The 18709-nt window shown below is 47.2% G+C and overlaps 1 protein-coding gene across 2 annotated transcripts in view; it reads left to right on the top strand.

Moving 5' to 3' along the window:
• Positions 1-18709, top strand: part of LOC119168780 (DIS3-like exonuclease 2) — a 220597-nt gene that overhangs the window by 14290 nt on the left and 187598 nt on the right. For both annotated transcript variants that reach the window (XM_037420144.2, XM_037420143.2), the window contains exons 2-3: positions 10029-10244; positions 18174-18484. In XM_037420144.2, the coding sequence (XP_037276041.2) occupies positions 10044-10244; positions 18174-18484 (512 nt within the window). In that variant the 5' untranslated portion in view covers positions 10029-10043. The remainder of the gene's footprint in view (positions 1-10028; positions 10245-18173; positions 18485-18709) is intronic.

The raw sequence follows: 18709 nt of genomic DNA, 5'->3' as shown, positions 1-18709 counted from the left end.
GTGCACTTTACCTACTGACTTTTCATTTTTCATTTCATTAAGAATTTATTCAAGACAATTTACTTTTGTATTAGGAGATGCCGTAAAAGGCCCGAAAGGTGCCTGACTAGGCTGCATCACCCAGACAGCAGTTGTGACAGTGAGTGATGTTATTCACAATTTAACATAACTGTAATAGTGCTTGTATGGTATAATATAAGAAATTAAAAAATCTGTTCTTGTATATTTGAGGAGAAAACACGACAGGAAAACTAAAAGCAACAAGACAGTTGTACAAATGTGGCAGTATTTGTTCCCCGATATACATTGCGCAGCATATAACAACAGTTCAGTACATACCTCAGCACTACATCTTGAACTCGGAAAACAATAATTATTCAACTTGTTTTTTGAATTGAGTTGAGGAAATTCTACTTTGAAGTAGGTTTATTATACTTGGGTATTAAGTTAAAATGTGTGGTAATAATGTTGTCAATTTTTGCAAGCTGTAGTTTGTGCGTGATCGGGACTTGACAATCTTGTTCGTATGTAGTTCATAGAGAGTGTGTTTGATGCGATATTTTTTCTCGAAAATCATCTTATTAGTTGTATATTGGCACATTACCTCCACTGACAACATTACTTTAAGTAGGTACTTTATCAGTCATATATTATATTAGTTGAAGTATGGAGTTGTACTCAAGCGTATGGGGTGTTTCCAACTGTCCGTATTGCCCGCTTTTGCAATGTTAAAATTGAATTTAAGCTTATCTCGGTGGTTGTAGACCACACCAGAGAGGAGTATGTGAGGCGTGACTGTATGAGTGCATAGTAAAGCTGACGTTTCACTTCGGGGGTAGAAAGTGCCTTAATTTATTTACTAACCCAATTGCTTTACAGACATTGCTTCTTAATGAATCCACATGTGGTGTCTATGAGAGATTCTCGTGGAATATTAGCCCTAGAAATCTAATGGTTGATGTCTGCTTTACAGACATTACTCTTTAATGAATACACATGTGATTTCCATGAGAGATTCTCGTCGAATATTTCCTCTAGAAATCTGATGGTTGATGTCTGCTTTACAGACATTCCTCCCTAATGAATCCACATGTGGTGTCCATGAGAGACTCTCGCAAAATATTACCCCTCGAAATCTGATGGTTGATTTCTGTTGTAGAGGTGTTCCCTGAAATAGCAGTGGTGAGGTTTGTTTATATGCCAATCCCTTGGCTTCGAATAAGACTAATTGTGTTTTCTTTATATTAAGTTGAAGTTTATTAGTAGCAGTGAGTATGAGGCAGTCATTAGTGGCATGTTGTGTGTAGCACAATTAATACACCCGCTGCAGAGAGCGGAGTTCCTAACCCGTCAACTAACCATGCCAATCGGTTCCGCGAAAATGAACGCGTAAGACCCGCACATGGGAAAGAAAGCAGACTCCTTCATTCACACGATTCATGAGCGGAGCTGTCAAGGTCGCCCCGTTTGGGAGTAAAAGGGGAAAGCTTCCTCGAAAGCGTGTCTGGCAAGAATCACATCAAGTGCAGTTGTCTGAGTTTAAATCATTGCTGGCATTCACGTGTGCCTTTGAGAATGCCGCAGGGACGCGACCATTGGGCTGACTGAGACATGGTTGCGGCACGGAGACGAGCTTATTCTCCCCTGCTATACGTCATTACCGAGTGTTGTTAAAATGACAGGGTGCCTCGCTGTCGCATGCACACCTGGTCAGCGCACAGGGCCTGATGGTGTACTGTACGTGTTTACAGAGGCTTCTATGAAGCTGTTTAGTGAGAAAGCTAATGGAGCTCGAGCGCGAGAAGGGCTACCGACGGAGGTCGGCCGATACACGGCCTGGTATGGGAGAGAGTGTGACACGCGGAGAACCTATCCCCTCTCATGTTGTAATTGGTAACGTGATTTTTACTAATGCAGTGCCTGTCATGAAATTGTTTCTGCGATTGGTTGTGGCGATGCGAGCCCACACGTGTGATTGGCTTGTGTAGAAACCCTTTGCCAACCGAGGGTTGAAAAGAGGGTGTTTGAATGTGAAATAAGGAAGTGGAGGTTCGGGCTTGGAGACGTCTCGGGCAGAGACGCCTAAGCCTGCAATAAAGCGGCTCTTCAAAGAACTACGGCTCTTCTGTCGCGCTGCCACCGGGCACTCGGGTCATCAAGGGGCGTCCATTCCGAACTCCGAACACCTTCTCTCCTTAGCTAGTGTAGATGCTAGTCGAGGAGAAGGAAATTAACTGCGTCCAACCTAAAGTTAAGCTTTTCCAACCATGTATTAGCCTTGTGATGACGTTTATTGAACCGGAGAAGTCGCAACGATGTCGCAACGAAAAATGGCCGTACGACAAGTCTGGCAAAAGGCGGCCCAGGTTCTCGTGCAATCAGAGCACGGGGTTTTTCCTTCTCTTTGGAAGGCGCATACACGTTAGTGCGTATGCTCCACTACAATACCCCCCGGGTTGAAGAGTAGCCATCCTGGCGACTCAGGGAGTAGGCACAATGAGAGGGTCGTAGTAGGGCTTGAGACGGTCGACGTGTACGGTCTCGCGTCCTCGACGGCGCAAATCTGGCGATTGTGTTAGGGGCTCGACGATGTAATTCACTGGTGAGGTTGCGTCAATGACACGGTATGGACCATGGTACCGGGCCAGAAGTTTAGAGGACAGGCCAGGAACGTGCGGGGGCACCCAAAGCCACACGAGGGAGCCAGTACGAAACGTAGGCGCTATGTGATGAGCGTCATCATGCCGGGTTTTTTGTAGACCTTGAGCCTCACTTGTCATAGACCGAGCCAACTGACGGCAGTCTTCAGCGTATCTGGTGACTTCCGAAAGCGGGGAGCACTCCGATACATCAGGGCGGTACGGGAGTATGGTGTCGAGTGGGTGGGATGGTTCGCGGCCGTACAACAGAAAGAACGGGGAAAAACCGGTAGTCGCTTGCGTCGCGGTGTTGTAAGCGAAGGTAACAAAAGGCAAGACAGCGTCCCAGTTAGTGTGGTCGGAGGAGGTGTACATCCTCAGCATGTCGCCAAGTGTGCGGTTGAACCGTTCAGTGAGACCATTCGTCTGTGGATGGTATGCGGTAGATTTCCGGTGGATGATGTTGCATTCAGCGAGAATAGCTTGGATGACCTCCGACAGGAACACTCGACCCCTATCACTGAGTAATTCCCGTGGAACCCCATGGCGGAGATTGAAGCTGCGGAGAATGAAGAGTGCAACTTTGTGGGCGGTCGCTGCTGGTAGAGCTGCAGTCTCAGCGTAGCGTGTCAGATGATCAACGCCGATAATAATCCACCGGTTTCCAGAGCGACTATATGGGAGGGGACCATAGAGATCGATACCCACGCGGTCGAATGGGCGAGCCGGGCATGGGAGCGGCTGTAACATGCCAGTAAGGTGCCGCGGAGGTGTCTTGTTCTGTTGGCAAGTGGTGCAAGACTGAACGTATTTCTGGACAAAGCGATACATTCCTCGCCAGTAATATCGTTGGCGCAGCCTTTCGTAGGTTTTCAGGACACCTGCGTGAGCACTTTGAGGGTCTGCATGGAAATTCATGCAGATGTCAGAGCGCATATGAGTTGGGACAGCAAGGAGCCACTTCCGACCACCAGGCATGTAGTTGCGGCGGTACAGAATGCTGTCTCGCACGGAAAAGTGGGCTGCTTGTCGGCGTAGCGCTCTCGTGGAAGGGACAGCCGACGGATCGGTAAGGTAGTCGAGTAACAATGCAAGGTATGGATCTTTACGCTGCTCCGAAAGCATGTCAGTGGTGTCTATTGGTGACAAGGTGGTACAAAGTGGTGACAGAGAAGCCACATCTGGGGTCAAAGGCGATCGCGAAAGTGCATCGGCATCTGCATGCTTGCGACCGGAACGATATACTACACGGATGTCGTATTCTTGCAATCGAAGTGCCCAACGTCCAAGGCGTCCGGACGGGTCTTTCAATGTGGACAGCCAACATAGAGCGTGGTGGTCTGTTACCACGTCGAAAGGGCGGCCGTAAAGGTACGGGCGAAACTTCGTCAAGGCCCAGATTATGGCCAAACACTCCTTCTCTGTCACGGAGTAATTCAATTCAGCCTTCTTGAGAGCGCGACTTGCATAGGCGACTACGTATTCGGCTTGGGTGCCTTTCCGTTGTGCCAAAACTGCACCAAGACCGATGCCACTTGCATCGGTGTGAATTTCTGTAGCAGCAGCGGGGTCGTAGTGACGAAGAATGGGTGGTGAGGTCAGCAGGCGGCGCAGCTGGCGAAATGCGTCGTCACATGCAGGTGACCATGCAGATATACCTTTGCTGTTGGAGAGCAGACTTGTTAGAGGTGCGATGATGGACGCGAAGTTGGGCACAAAGCGACGAAAGTACGAGCAGAGACCGACGAAACTTCTTAGAGCTTTCAGTGATGTGGGCAACGGGAAGTCAGCGACAGCCCGAAGCTTATCGGGATCCGGAAGAACACTGTCTCTTGTGATGACATGTCCCAAGATGGTTAGTTTTCGTGCTGCGAAGTGGCACTTTTTGGAGTTAAGTTGTAGGCCCGCAGAAGTTAGACACGTCAGAATCTTGTGGAGGCGAACAAGATGTGTCGGGAAATCAGACGAAAAGACTACGATGTCGTCCAGGTAACACAAGCAAGTTTTCCACTTATGGGCACGCAAGATGGTATCGATCATGCGCTCAAATGTGGCAGGTGCGTTGCAGAGCCCAAATGGCATCACTTTGAACTCATATAGACCATCTGGCGTTACAAAGGCTGTTTTAGGGCGATCACATTCAGCCATTGGCACCTGCCAATACCCAGAACGCAGATCCAAGGATGTAAAGTACTCGGCGCCTTGGAAACAGTCAAGAGCATCGTCTATTCGTGGTAGCGGGTAGACATCTTTCTTCGTAATCTTGTTTAAGCGGCGATAGTCCACGCAAAATCGAACGGTGCCATCTTTTTTCTTGACCAGAACGACAGGTGATGACCAAGCGCTTTGAGAAGGCTGTATCACTCCACGTTTAAGCATGTCGTATACTTGCTCCGTAATGACGCGGCGCTCTTCGGCGGAAACGCGGTAAGGACGCTGTCGCAGAGGCAAATGTGAGCCGGTGTCAATAGTATGAGTGATAGTCGTGGTGCGGCCCAAAGCAGGTTCTTGAAAGTCGAAAGAAGAGCGAAACTTGTTAAGGAGAGCAACAAGTTGGCGGCGATGCGAGAGGGGAAGGTCTGCGTCAATAGCATTGTCGAAGGCTGACAAACTTGATGGTTCAGACGCATGAGTTATTGCGGCAATGTGACATGGCGTTTCGTCGGGAAGAATAATATCATCGATATGGTTGACAGGTTGCACATATCCCAACGTTTCACCACGAAGTAAGCTGATGGGGTAGTTGCAGTGGTTGGTAACCAGCATTACGGTTAAACCAGATGCAATTGTAAGAACGGCAAATGGGAGAACGATGCCCTTGCGTTCAGTAAAAACAGGAGATAACGTAAACACCACCGTGGCGTCGGGTTGCGCCACACATGAAAGGCTTACAGGGACCGAAGCTTCCGGGGGCAAGGTGATGTCGTCGTCAGCGATGAGTTTGCAGAGCCGAGGAGACCGGTCGGGTGGTGGAAATTCATATGTTGGCACAAGGGACACTTCGGCACGGGAACAATCGATGATAGCTTCATGACCTGATAAGAAATCCCAACCGAGGATAAGGTCATGAGAGCAAGATGGCAGAACAAAAAACTGTACGACGTACAAAACATCTTGGATGACGACGCGCGCCGTACACAGAGCCGAGGGATGAATGCGTTGCGCGCTAGCCGTGGACAGCACCATGCCACAGAGAGATGTGGTCACTTTCTTCAGTTTCCGACAAAATTTGACGTCCATCACAGAAACGGCGGCCCCGGTATCAATTAACGCTAATGTGGCGACTCCCTCAACATCGACATCAACAACATTTTTCGGCGAAAACGGAGGCCTTGGGAATTGCGCACAAGTTGCAGTTCTTGCCTCCGGAACTGCACTGATTAGTTTCCCTCCTCGGGAGGTGGTCGACGACGCATAGGCGATGGCGACCGGCGACGAGGGGATGGGAAACGAGCAGTCGATGGGCGGCGATCCGAGTCTGAGTGCCTCTGTTCATATGCAGATGCGGTGGCCTGCTGCGGCGCGTAGGTAGGAGTTCCGAAGTATGCGTTTGCAGGTGTGGGGCGACGGCGGCAGAAGCGTGCAATGTGGCCAACGATGCCACAGGCGAAGCAGATAGGACGATTGTCTTGAGTGCGCCACTCATTAGATCGATGGAAAAAGCGAGGTGAGGGCCTGTAAACTGGAGGCGAGGCCGGAGGAGGTGGAGCTGATAAGGCGACTGGATGCGGTGGGGGCCGCGCGACCACAGCTGCGTAGCTGAGAGGTGAAGGTGGTGCAGGTGGTGCGTAGCCGACAGCTGAGAGATTAGGCGCTACTGAAGTGCACGGGTAAGGGGCCTGCACTGTAGGGAGGACATCACAAATTTCCGTGCGTATGGCCTGCTGCAGTGTCGTAGGCAAGCTTGCGGTGGGCGCGTCGCTATGCGGCAGCAGGGAGAGCTGTCGGGCGACTTCCTCCCTGATGAAGTCTTTGATCTGGTTGGACAGACTTTCTTTGCAAACGTTGGCATTTGTGAGTGTGACGGCCGAGATCGAATCCGGCGGTAGGACACTCTGTCGGGCGATGGAACGCTGACGGCGCAATTCATCAAAGCTCTGGCAGAGGCTTACGAGGATTGCCACCGTGTTCGGGCTTTTCGCTAGCAACATCTGGAATGCGCCATCCTCGATGCCCTTGAGAATCTGCCGAATTTTTTCTTCTTCGGGCATAGATGGATTCACACGCTTGCAGAGGTCGAGCACGTCCTCTATGTAACTAGTAAACGTCTCGCCAGGCTGCTGGGCTCGGAGGCGCAGGCGCTGGTCAGCGCGGAGCTTGCGGACCTCTGGTCGGCCGAACGCTTCAGTGACGAGTGTCTTAAAGGAAGATCAGTTGGCGATGGCGGTTTCGCGGTTCGTAAACCAAAGTTTAGCTACGTCTGCCAAGTAAAATATAACGTAGGCGAGCTTAGAGTCGTTGTCCCACTTGTTACTGGCGCTTACGCGTTCGTACAAGGAGAGCCAGTCCTCGACGTCTTGCTCGCCACTGCCGCTGAAGATTGGTGGGTCCCGTTGGCGAGTAGCGCCGGGGCAGGTAGACGGGACAGCCGGTGGTGCTGGCTGGGCTGGGATGGGCTGGTTGGCGACTGCGTCAGTCATGCTTTGCAGTGGTCTCTCGGGCAACTTGCGAGAGCGGAGCTCCAGGTCTGCTAGGGGATCTCAGCAGCCTCCACCAAATGTGATGACGTTTATTGAACCGGAGAAGTCGCAACGATGTCGCAACGAAAAATGGCCGTACGACAAGTCTGGCAAAAGGCGGCCCAGGTTCTCGTGCAATCAGAGCACGGGGTTTTTCCTTCTCTTTGGAAGGCGCATACACGTTAGTGCGTATGCTCCACTACAGCCTGTATAAAATTGTCATTCAAATTAATCTCAGAAAAAAAGACATTTGTGTCATCTGCATATAATACGATATTTTTGCATCCTTCTTTATTAAAAATGTCATGTATATAAATTAAAACAAACAAGTCCAAAGATAGACCTCTGAGGTACTTCATATTTTATAGGGTAGGTTTCAGAAATAAAGCTATTAATAATTGTGTTCTGTGAACTGTCAGTTAAATAGTTCTTTATTATAAAGACGGCACCACACCACGGAAACTGTAAAGTGGTAGTTTCCAAAAAAGAAACTCGTGTTCTACTCAGTCAAAGGCTTTTCTAAAGTCTAAAAATACCCCTAGTGTGAAGATTCTTTTTTCTATATTCTCAAGGATCACTTCTTTAATCCCCTGGAGGGTCGTCTCCGCTGATTTGCTCTTAAAAAATCCATATTGCTCCTTAGCAATTATATTATGTGCATTTAAAAACTAATTATATTTTTATCGATAATGTGTTCCACTATTTTCGAAAATATAGAAAATATAGAGATAGGCCTATAATTGTTCGAATTGTCAAATGACCCTCCTTTACGAATTGCAGTGACCCTGGCCTCTTTCATCTTGCTTGAAAATTTACCAGTCAACATCATCGTGTTACATATACGTGTCAGTGGAACTGAAATGGGAGAACTCACAGCTTTTAATGGTTTAGCTCTGATTTCATCGGGTCTGCAAGTGCAGTTGTCTTTGAAGACATTATATTATTTTGTATCTCCTCATGGTCTGTTGGGGACAGGAACATTGACGGTAAAGGAGTTTCTAGCAATATAGCTTTCACAGGGCAAGTGAGAAAAGTCTTTTGTGGAGACATAAAATATTTTTAATATTAAGAATATAAATTAAACACTTAAAGTTTAAAAATTAAGAATATAAATATTTAAGAATATAATTGAAAATGTTTTTGTTATTTGACATGCATTCACAACATATTTGTGCAATAAACATACACTCACCAAGGTAAAAGTAAAAATGAACAAGCATTGACGTTTCAGGCCTTATACGAGACATTTCATTACAATGAAGCTGTTAGCATGGGCATACGGCTATTTATGGATCAGGTGGCGCAGTGTGTGGGTGTATAGCTTAGGTAGATGGCCGTTTGTCCTGTTTATTGTGAGGCTAGTCGACTGAACGGCACACCTGATTATTCATAATATATGTTAATTCGTTTCATCCAAGACAATATTGAAGTTTGGAAGAGTTAAATACAGTACTTAATGATAAAATAGCTTTACTTTACTATGACATACTGAATGAGCAAAAATCAGGAGGCTTGCAAAGAAGGCTCACTTGAAGACGACAAAATGAGCAATCAAAAGGAGAATGACAGGTGTAACCTTGAAGACAAGAAAAGTATAGGGTAGATCTGAGAACAAACATGAGTGAAGGACATCTTAGTCAAGTATAGACAATATAACTGCTAGTCATTCAAGGCTTCAGGCTGTATTCTAAAATAAGGCGAGTGCACAAGGGGGGGAGGAAGTTAAGGGGGGGGACAGATGTGGTTACAAGAGAATTGACACTTGGGCTAGTTAGATGAGATGTATAGTATAGGGCCTGTCTTGTGTTCCTTTGTAGTCTTTCTTTGTGTGCTTAAACAACAGCTATACCATACAGATGAGGTTTAGAAGCTTGCGTGTACAACTTGGAAGCAGCCAGCACAAGACCAGGTTGTTTGGCAGAGCATGAAAGAGGCTTTCGCCAAGCAATAAGCAATAGTTGTAGTGTGACTAATCATAATAAAAGAGGCGGCATTCAGTTTTATGCTGAGAGATGTTGCTCCATGATGCCTTGGTTGGCTGGGTGCAACAGCTTTCTAGCATGTAGATGGGAGAGCATACCTGCCTCCTTATTTGCTCTTTGGCTGCTTTGACTGCAACAGTGCATTGTCTTGCTGCAAAACTGCATTCATGAGTTCGCTTCATTTTAATCTGCCAGTGAAGCGGACAATACTGAAATGTGCTTTTTCAAACTTCACATAAGTAACAAATTGCCTGCTATGTATTCCATAATTACTGATTATAAAAGAACATGTTATACAAGCATACTACTATATTTAACAACAACTTTGTATTTGCGTGCAATTTTTTTTTTGGGGTCAGGAAAGGAAAGCTACACTCAAAAACTGCTCACAAGACGGCTTGTCCGAAACTTGTCCTGCAGTTTCATTTGCATTTAAACTGACGGTCAGGTCGGTGATGTGTTGCTTACCACAACAGTTGTCTTGCTGAAACTTGGCTCTTGCAGTTTACTCGCACATTGTGCCACATGAGTAAATGTTTGGGGATAACCATCTTTCTAGTCCACTATCTGCCCCTCAACAAAACAAAACTAAAACGTAAGTCACTGCCAAGCTCTGCGGCAACACGCACTCTCAACAGCTCGACCGGGCAGCGTATCTTTCGCTGCTAGTCGAAGTTGTGCATAATTGCAGCCATCTCCATTGTCTTGTCTCCTCTGGTGGCATGCAGGCCCATGAGTGTTGCATGGAGAGTGGACAGGGACCTCAAGAGGTGGCTTTGGACTCTGGTCAGGCATCAACAGCGGCGGCTCTACTGAAGGACGGCCTCGGACAGCTCAGCCTGGGACCAGCTGAGCCAGGGGCTCAGCCGCCTGAGGCTTCCTCGGCTGCTGCCACCACCCCCAAGGGCAAGGCTGGCAAGAAGGCACCAGGGAAGAACACCAAGGTGGGTTTCGGACCACAACTGAACGGACGTTTATTCCCAGGAAAACATTGTGTAAATATAGAAGGGGTCATGCACTATGCCCAACAGCAAAGCGACGTAAAATTCTCTTTTCTCACTTACAAAATTCCTGAAACCAGCATACCTAGATGCGTAAAATTCTATTTTCTCACTTACAAAATTCCTGAAACCAGCATACCTAGGTGTTTATCCGACAGAGACAATAATGGTATGCTCTGACCTCTCAACCTTGCTATGGAGGAAGCTTGGGCTATCTCTATAGCAGTTAATCGTGTTGAACTGTTACTCGTTGCCACAGAACCAGTTTTATTTGGTCGAACTTGTGGCCGGAAAAGTGAACGTCAGACTACAGCAATTCACACTGGCACTGATAGTGGCAAACAGAGCGTCGGCCGTTGATCAACCGACAAGTGATGACAGGGTTCGGCATTTATACATGTGCTGTCGAATATTCCAGTGTTATCGCTAGTGGCCACATAAGTTCTAGAAGAAACTGTAATGTTTGCGTTGTGTGTGTGTAATCACATCAAAAGTTCTACGATTATCTCAATGGTACTTGGTCATTTGGTGCAGTTTGCACAAGGTAGCATTTATACGTGTAATGGGGCAATAACAAAGCTTAAGAAAGAAGCGTGGAAATTTGCGCACGAGCATCTTTTAGTTGTCTTGCTCGTTTCAGGAGTGGGCATAGCTAATAATAGATGGAACAATGCAGCAGACTGCACAACCCTTTGACAAGCTGCTGAGCCGGCATGACCCTTTGGGTTGGTTATATTTTGCCAGAGAAAATGAAATCGTGTCCATTTTAGGCTGTGGGCAATGCCCCCTCCCCTCTTTTTATCTCACTGCTTGGGGACATTCACAGCTGAGAATTTGATTCTCATATAAATTGAAAGGTGGATGAAAAATAACCATTTTTTGTCAATTCAATTCAATCCCACAATCTTCTAGCATCGAATGCATAATGCGAAAGTTGTGGTTTTGCATTCCACCTAAGGAAAGAGCGATATTTAGTTCACTTCAATTCCTTTCAATGTAAGTGATTATCACTCAGCAACACAGTTGAGGAAGGATAATGTCTTCTATGTTTTTCGGGGCTAAATTGTCTGTCAGTTTCTTAGTTGCAATAGTTACTTTCACAACTCATTTGTTGATGTGAATGGCAAAATGTCGCCTATTGAACTGTATCACAGCGATCCTGCTTTGCTAGATCATTCATGTATAAGAAGCAAGCACCTGGTAGGTGTGCTGCTGCATTGAAACGAAACATCTGGAAGCTAATGCCTGGACATTTTAGAGGGTGTTTGTGGGAGATTAGAACAGCTTGCAACTTATACATATTTCGTGATGTAACAGTAAAGGATTTTCCTTTTTACCAGTCATTTGTATGTATATTTTTTCATGGGGTTCATTGCCATTTGGTGCCTAAATTAGCCACTGTACGTGAAATTTTTTGAATCTTGTGGCAAGCTCTGCAGTGATTTTCTTGTCTGTATGTGATTTTAATAGCTTCGTACACTCTGAATGTACATACGCAGACAGAGGGAGGACCAGGCAGACAGACAAAGAATTTTATTTGATCCTGAGAAGCTTTCGCGAGAACCTTTATTGGGTCCCTGCAGAAATCCCTGGCTGCATCCAAGTTGAGGCTGGGACACCGTGATGTTCCGCCCTTTCTTAAGCTCTCTGGATTGAGTGGAGTTGTGTCTCGAGCGATGAGCTCTGGAGGCCTCTTCCCAATAAATTTCACTGGATAGAGGGCCATTAGGTAATGCGGGGCGTTGCCAAAGCATGTGCTCTAAGAAACAATAAGTTTCATTACAGTTCGGATAACTATAGCTGATATAGCTGAGAAAGCCCTGCGATGGGAATGATCATGTGTAGAGCATTTTAAGTGTGACGAACTGAGAGCTATCTAACTTCAGGTGATGAAGAGGATAGGCACTTCTACTAACCCGATAGTGTCAGGTTATTTCATTGAAATTAAGGAGTGTATCATTAAGCTAGATTTCGTCCTGTCCCCATAAAGCCTCAGTGCCACTGCCACGCGTGAGATCTCGATCTCCTGCACGGTTATGGCCAAGCTCTTTGATGGTAGGTATGGTCTGAACGTCTGCACCAAAATGAGCGGGAAATCAAAAGATAAAGTGGGTGCCAAAGTTCATTCTTTTTTTCAGAATGGAGGCAGCCTCTCATGCTAGTTTACCCAATTCAAAAGCTTTGATGGCCACCCGTGAGTCTGTAAGAGCGTTGGTGCAGGAGCGGTCGACCATGGCCAGCGCTAGGGAGACATGTTCCGCGACAGCACCAGTAGCCAACTTTACCGAGGCCGAGGAGCATGATTCTTTACGAGCATACACGTCTAGTGTCAACAAAGCAACCTCCCCCTCTCATGCACCATGCTCTGTTCAGTTCTGAGCATCTTCCTGTTTCATTTATGGCTGTGGAATGATTCTTGATGTGTCCCCTTTGGGGACTGTCCATTTTGGCTGCAGCTGCTTAGCTGTAGTACTGAGACTAGCGCGCCTCCTGTTTCTGGTTCTTTTTCTGCACTGTCATTTTGAGGTCATGAAAGCTTTCAAATCTCCTGACACTGATGACCTAGATGGAACGTACGTCAACTCAACAAACACAGCCCCCAGACATCCACTTTTGGGCGTACATCTTGGAGGCCATGCATAAATTCTGATCCCGTAAGCCATCGAATAAGGTTTAGTTTAGCCGCCTGTATAACACGCTAGTGATGATGGGCACGCATTCCGTGCGTCTCTCTCACACATGTGGGACACATTCATATGCAAGTTCACATATGACAAGTTCCTGTTTCCGTACATTTCATCCACTTGCGTCTGATGCTGGTTAGGTGCATTTATGTGATTAAGAGCAAACATTAAGCACTAGCGCTCTTTCAAGTAACTGTATGTGCCTTTCCAAAATGGACTGCAGGCATCTCTTTTAGACAGATACATCGAGAAGAGCTCGTCAAATGTTGTATCTTTCTCTCCTCGAGAAGTCTCGACAGTACAGTCGAGCCCGCTTATAACGAACCTGAGCGTGACGCGTCATCCGTTCGCTGTATCCTGAAGTTCGTAGTAAATGAAACACAGCAGCTTTTAAAAAAAGTTGCGAGTGAAAACACAAACTTTTTTGCCCCAAAAAGTTCGTGATGCACGTGTTTCGAAGAGCACAAGCTATAAGGGCGGTCTCGAGTTCGTTTAAAGCGGCAGTGTGCTCTTTCACAGAGGTCTGTAGCATAAGCTGCATAAGGCTCTGGCTCCAAAGTTTCGTCGTCCAAATCCTCCAAATCGCTCTCACCACGTACTTCATTCACGATGCCCCAATCCGTGCATGGTTCGCAGGGTCTGCATCATCATCGGCCGTAATTAAACCATCGTTACAGATGTCCCACCAGCTCTCCCAGGTCGGAGTCGACGATGCGCTGCCACAAATCGCCGCCGCAGTTTGGAAGCTTCAGGCTCGGCATCGGGCCCGATGTCGACGAAGTCGGCCTCGTGAAAACAGTTTCGCGCGCATGTAGCCGTCACTGCCGCCCACAAAATATTCACCATCTCCACAGCAGAATACCGGGATGCTGGAAGCGGCAAGTTTGCTGCCAAGTGGTCAACAGCTATGAGCAAGCGCTCCGCAACGCGGCACCTAATGCGCGGATTATGCTCAAGCCAAGCGGTCACACTTTCGACGTTTTGTTAAGGGGCAGCAAAGGGCCTGCTAGTCCTCCCTTCGGCCATCATGACCATACACGCACACCAAGAGCGAGCAAAACACGTACAGGCGACACACATGCCAGAACGCGTGGAACAGCTCTGGGCCCGTTTCCAGTCAGAAAACAAAACTAATTCGCGCCAGCGTGGCAGGCGTCGCGGAGTGGTAGAGACGGGCAAAGGGGTTGTGATCAAGAGAGCAGAGGAGACTTGCGAGAGAAGGGCAAGAAGTTGCGATAAAGAGAGGGGAGGATGCGGCGGGAGAACGACCTTGAAAACCAAAACACACGAGAAGGAGGCAGGTTGCTTGAAAGGTTCGCGAAACTCGCACGTAGAAAAACTTGGAAAGAGTGCCTGCGTGCGCGGAAGTCAAAGCATGGCGGCCTGGATTGGTGCGCGCGGCGGTGTTCGAAGAATCGGCAGCCGTGGTGAAAAAATCGTTATGTTGCGCCGGCGGGTTTGCGTGGCCTCACAAATATCGGTATTTCGCGATTCGTTCCGTGCAAACTTATAGCCATTTTCGCGCTTCCGCACGTGCGTGGAAAGTATGCTGAGCCGAGTGCGAAGTGAACGAGAACAAGTCCTAAACACGAAACGAATCGCAAATTATCAGAGCCGGTGGGGTAGCGTACGCGCACGCACTAGATGCAGACTATCAGATAAAGTCGGTGGCCAACGATGTTGGCCAATGGTCTGGTCACTCCAGGCTGGCGATGCCAACGACAGTACTAGCGATCAAAAAAAGGGTAGATGGCCGACTGGTCTTCGAAAGATCGGTGGCAGTGTAAAAAGACGGGCCTCGTCTGGTGATGCGGGATGCTCAGAGTAGCTGGGGACAAAGGACGGAGGAGTGGGTAAAAAAGCAGTCGGGGGGGCATAGAGGAAGGAAACAACTTTCCTTCGTCCATGGATTAGGGAGAGCGGCAACTAGAGGGTCACGAAGGCAGGGTCGACGTTTAACAATAAGAACATATGGGCACCTCGCTGATGCCTGATCGGTGGTCAAAATTGGTTTCTTGGGAAATTGGCAGATCGCTGACTCCATTCGCTGTAACCGATCAGCGGCGCTCGGAGACGTTCGTTGTAAGTGCGGTTTTGTGCCATTGAACCAATGTATATTTTCACGGTCACGCGGAATTTGTTCGTTTTAAGTGATAGTTTGTTATATATATATATATATATATATATATATATATATATAATGTATAAAGTAGATGCGCTTTCACATAACTTGTTTATTTAGCCGACGTTACGACGGGAGCCCCATCTTTTTAAAAAAAGACGGGGCTCCCGTCGAAATGACGGCTGAATAAACAAGTTGTTATGTGAAAGTGTATCTACTTTTATACTTATAACCTTGCGGCGACCCAAGTAATTCTTCTGCATATATATATATACTGTACCGTATTTACTCGCATAATCCTCGCACTTTTTTTGCCAGAAAACCAATGCAAAGTTGGGGGGTGCGAGAATCACGTGGGGAAAACTTTTCACGAAAACACAGAGAGCGAAAAAGAAAACGAAGTGGCCGCAAATCGGTATTATCACACCAGCAACTTACAGCAAGCTTTAAGAAGTACTAATTAGAACTTACCTCAACAATAAAAGGAGAGGTTCAACTCAAGGCAAGATTTATTTGAGACACAAAAAGTGGAAGCAAATAGTCGAGAATTAGAATACCATACGCGAAGCTTGTGGGCATTGCGGGCGTAGCGGTAGCTGTCGGCGCTCAACAGGAGCCCTCAAAAGGTAAGCAAAGGACCTCAGTATTGGCTGATGGCTATTTAATAGAATCGTCCGCAGTTTCCTTCTGAAGAAATAAAGTTTACCATCAATCCCAGTTTTAGGCACATGGCAAGCCCAACGCGTCTTGGTGGCTTTCAGCTGCCGTCACCAGTAGCGAACACAAAACTCGTAGGCTCCGAAGGGCCTACGGGCGGCCCTGTTGCCGTTGTATAGCGCATGATCTATCACTTGCAACTTGAAGCAGCCGTGTGGCTTCAGTATCGCCCCATAACGTGCCAAGATTACCGACAAAACATATAAAACATGCTGCAACGCGCGCTGGCCACTTCGGCTTGGCTTGGATTGGATTGAATCTCTGTGCAGTACTACGCTTGATGCTTAAAAGATGGTGCCAGATGGCGCACACTATTATCATCAGTGGCTGGAACGAGCAGACGACATTATTGCAGCAGTTTTCGGGGATGCGATAATTACTCGAGGAAAAAAAAGAAATCGTGTATTTCTTGGGTGTTGGGGGGGGTGGGGGGTGCAAGAATTATGCGAGTGCGAGGATGACGTGAGTAAATACGGTATATATGTGTATGTGTGTGTGTTTATATATATATATATATATATATATATATATATATATATATATATATATATATATATATATATATATATAAAGTCTGTGATGTTTTTTTGAAACTTCATTCTTCACCGTTTCTCAATAAAGTGCCGCAATTTCTTCACTCATGCTGCTGGTGCGGCCCGTTAACAGTTTACATGAAAAAGAGTGAGAGCGACCAAACTCATTATAAATTCACTCGCTTCACTGCTGAAGATGCCGGGAAACCGCGCCGCAAAGCTGACATGAAAAAAATCGGTCTTAGACCTGAGCAGCCGGAAAACCACGTCCACTTCCGTCAAAAACATTCACATTTGTACTGCCCCCCCCCCCCCCCCCCCTGCCATTGCCGCTTGAGAATTAATTTCATTTTGCCCGTTTCCCGTGTACTGAAGTTCGTACTGAGTTCTAAGTATGCATGCAAAGCACTGAAAAAAAAAAAAAAACACAGATTACACCTTTACAAATGTTATTTCGGAAGATACCCCTACAGAAACGATACGAGCAAACAGAGCAGCGGCTGCGGATTCAGCCAGCAGTGCGAAAGCAAGACAAGACACTTTAGGAAACAGGTGTCGCAATTTCTTTTGAAATTTTGAAATGCTACAACCACAGCCAGCAGTGCGAAAGCGAGACAAGACACTTTAAGAAACAGGTGTCGCGACTTCTTTTGAAATTTTCAAATGCTACAGACCTTGCATGTGACTGGTAATGAGTGACAATTGTGTTTGGGGTATGGTGCAGTGAGATAATGTACCGGATCAATACTGCATGTGGAATAGCACGGAGGCTGCCGGTTTATGTAGGCTTACGTCGCGCTATGCGGGATTTTTCGTTTTAAGAGCCTGACCGTGCTTAGTTAAAAACAAATGAAAGGACATTAGATACAATAATCAAAGAGGAAACCGAGTGGGGCAATTGCCTGCAAATTATGCAAGACTAGATCCACCGGTTGCCTACAACAACCTAATCCTAACACACTTTAGGGCATGCCGATTTGCTTCTGCGGTACCTTCTTTTGCTTCCGGTGTTCCTCAGTGATCGTAATCTAAACCAGGCTTTCAATGAATGCATCCTTGTCAAGGCCGTAAGCTTTGACGTGCTGCGCGGGTAGTTCGCAATAGTGCTGACGTGATCCACTGCCGATGCTTTTTCGGCCATGTTGAATTTGCAGCTGGTTGTTTACATCACATGGTTTGAGAGATAGAAAAGCCGATGAAGCAAACAGGCATACCACCTTTTGGCTTCTTGCCACGGTGGGGCGGGAAAATTGGTCTCTGACCGATTTTTTCGCGTCTGTCTCGCAGCGTGTTCTTCCGGCCACTGAAGGGAAGAAAATTCCAGCGTGTTGCCAGGTAGCTGCTAGCCTTAGTACTTTACAACACCAAATGTTGCTATTGCATTCACTCTTTTGCCCTTTCGAGGAAACAGACATTTTTTTAATTTAAGGGCCACATTTCTCGGTCCTCCAATGGAAACCGCACCACCCCCTCCCCGCATGCACCGTGCCGCTGCGGATTTGGTGAACCTCTTGCCATTACCATGCTGCCGCCGAAAGTGCAAACACTGGCTTGCAGCCGCCTGTGTTTTTGCGGCCAGCACACAGGTCTAGTCCGTGTTATAGTGTGCATGTATGCTTATGTATACGTATGCTCAATATGTTTAGGCTAAACATCATTGCCTCACTTACAGCCAAGCACTGTGGTGTTTTCTTTTTAAACATGAGTGGTCAGCAGGTAATGCTTGTGTTCCCATGGTCGTACTGAATCTTTTTATAGCGTGCTAAGACAGAACCACAGCCTGGCCGTTCACTTGTGCTCCTCCATTTGTGTGCAGGAAAAGCGTCAGCAGCTTTGCCTGGCAACATGTGAGCGTGGTCGCCTCTCCCTCAGCGACCCTAGCAACCTGCGTGCCAATGCGTCGTCTGCCGCAGCACGGTCTCCACTTGCTGGACGACATCCCTCGGCGCCCCTGAGCGCCAGCCCTTCGTCGTCCCTGTCGGGGGCTGCCTCGTGGGGGGGTTCCACCAGGGACCGGTCAGCCTCAGATTCACGACGAGTAGCAGCGTTGTTGCCTCCAGAGCTGAAAGCACAACACGCAGCCCATCGCTGCAAGCGCACCGGTGGAGGCCCGCCTCCAGGAAGCAGGTGGGGCACATGAGGGATTTTTTAATGTGAGGTTGTGAAAGGACTTTGTTTCACTGAAATTTCATTGCTAGCATTTGTCGGCACTGTTGGTGGTGCGCCAAAATTTAGCATTGATTCTGAGGGAAAATTAAGAGAGGTACAAACAAATAAGTACAGTCAAATCCCGCTGCAACGAAATTGGTGGGACGCAAAGAAAAATTCACTGTTGTGGAATTTCGTAGCAGT

The sequence above is a fragment of the Rhipicephalus microplus genome, chromosome 3 (assembly GCF_043290135.1).
Source record: "Rhipicephalus microplus isolate Deutch F79 chromosome 3, USDA_Rmic, whole genome shotgun sequence".
In the NCBI taxonomy this organism is placed as follows: domain Eukaryota; kingdom Metazoa; phylum Arthropoda; class Arachnida; order Ixodida; family Ixodidae; genus Rhipicephalus; species Rhipicephalus microplus.
Note: the sequence above shows the minus strand (reverse complement) of the source record. Positions and strands in the feature narration are given on the sequence as shown.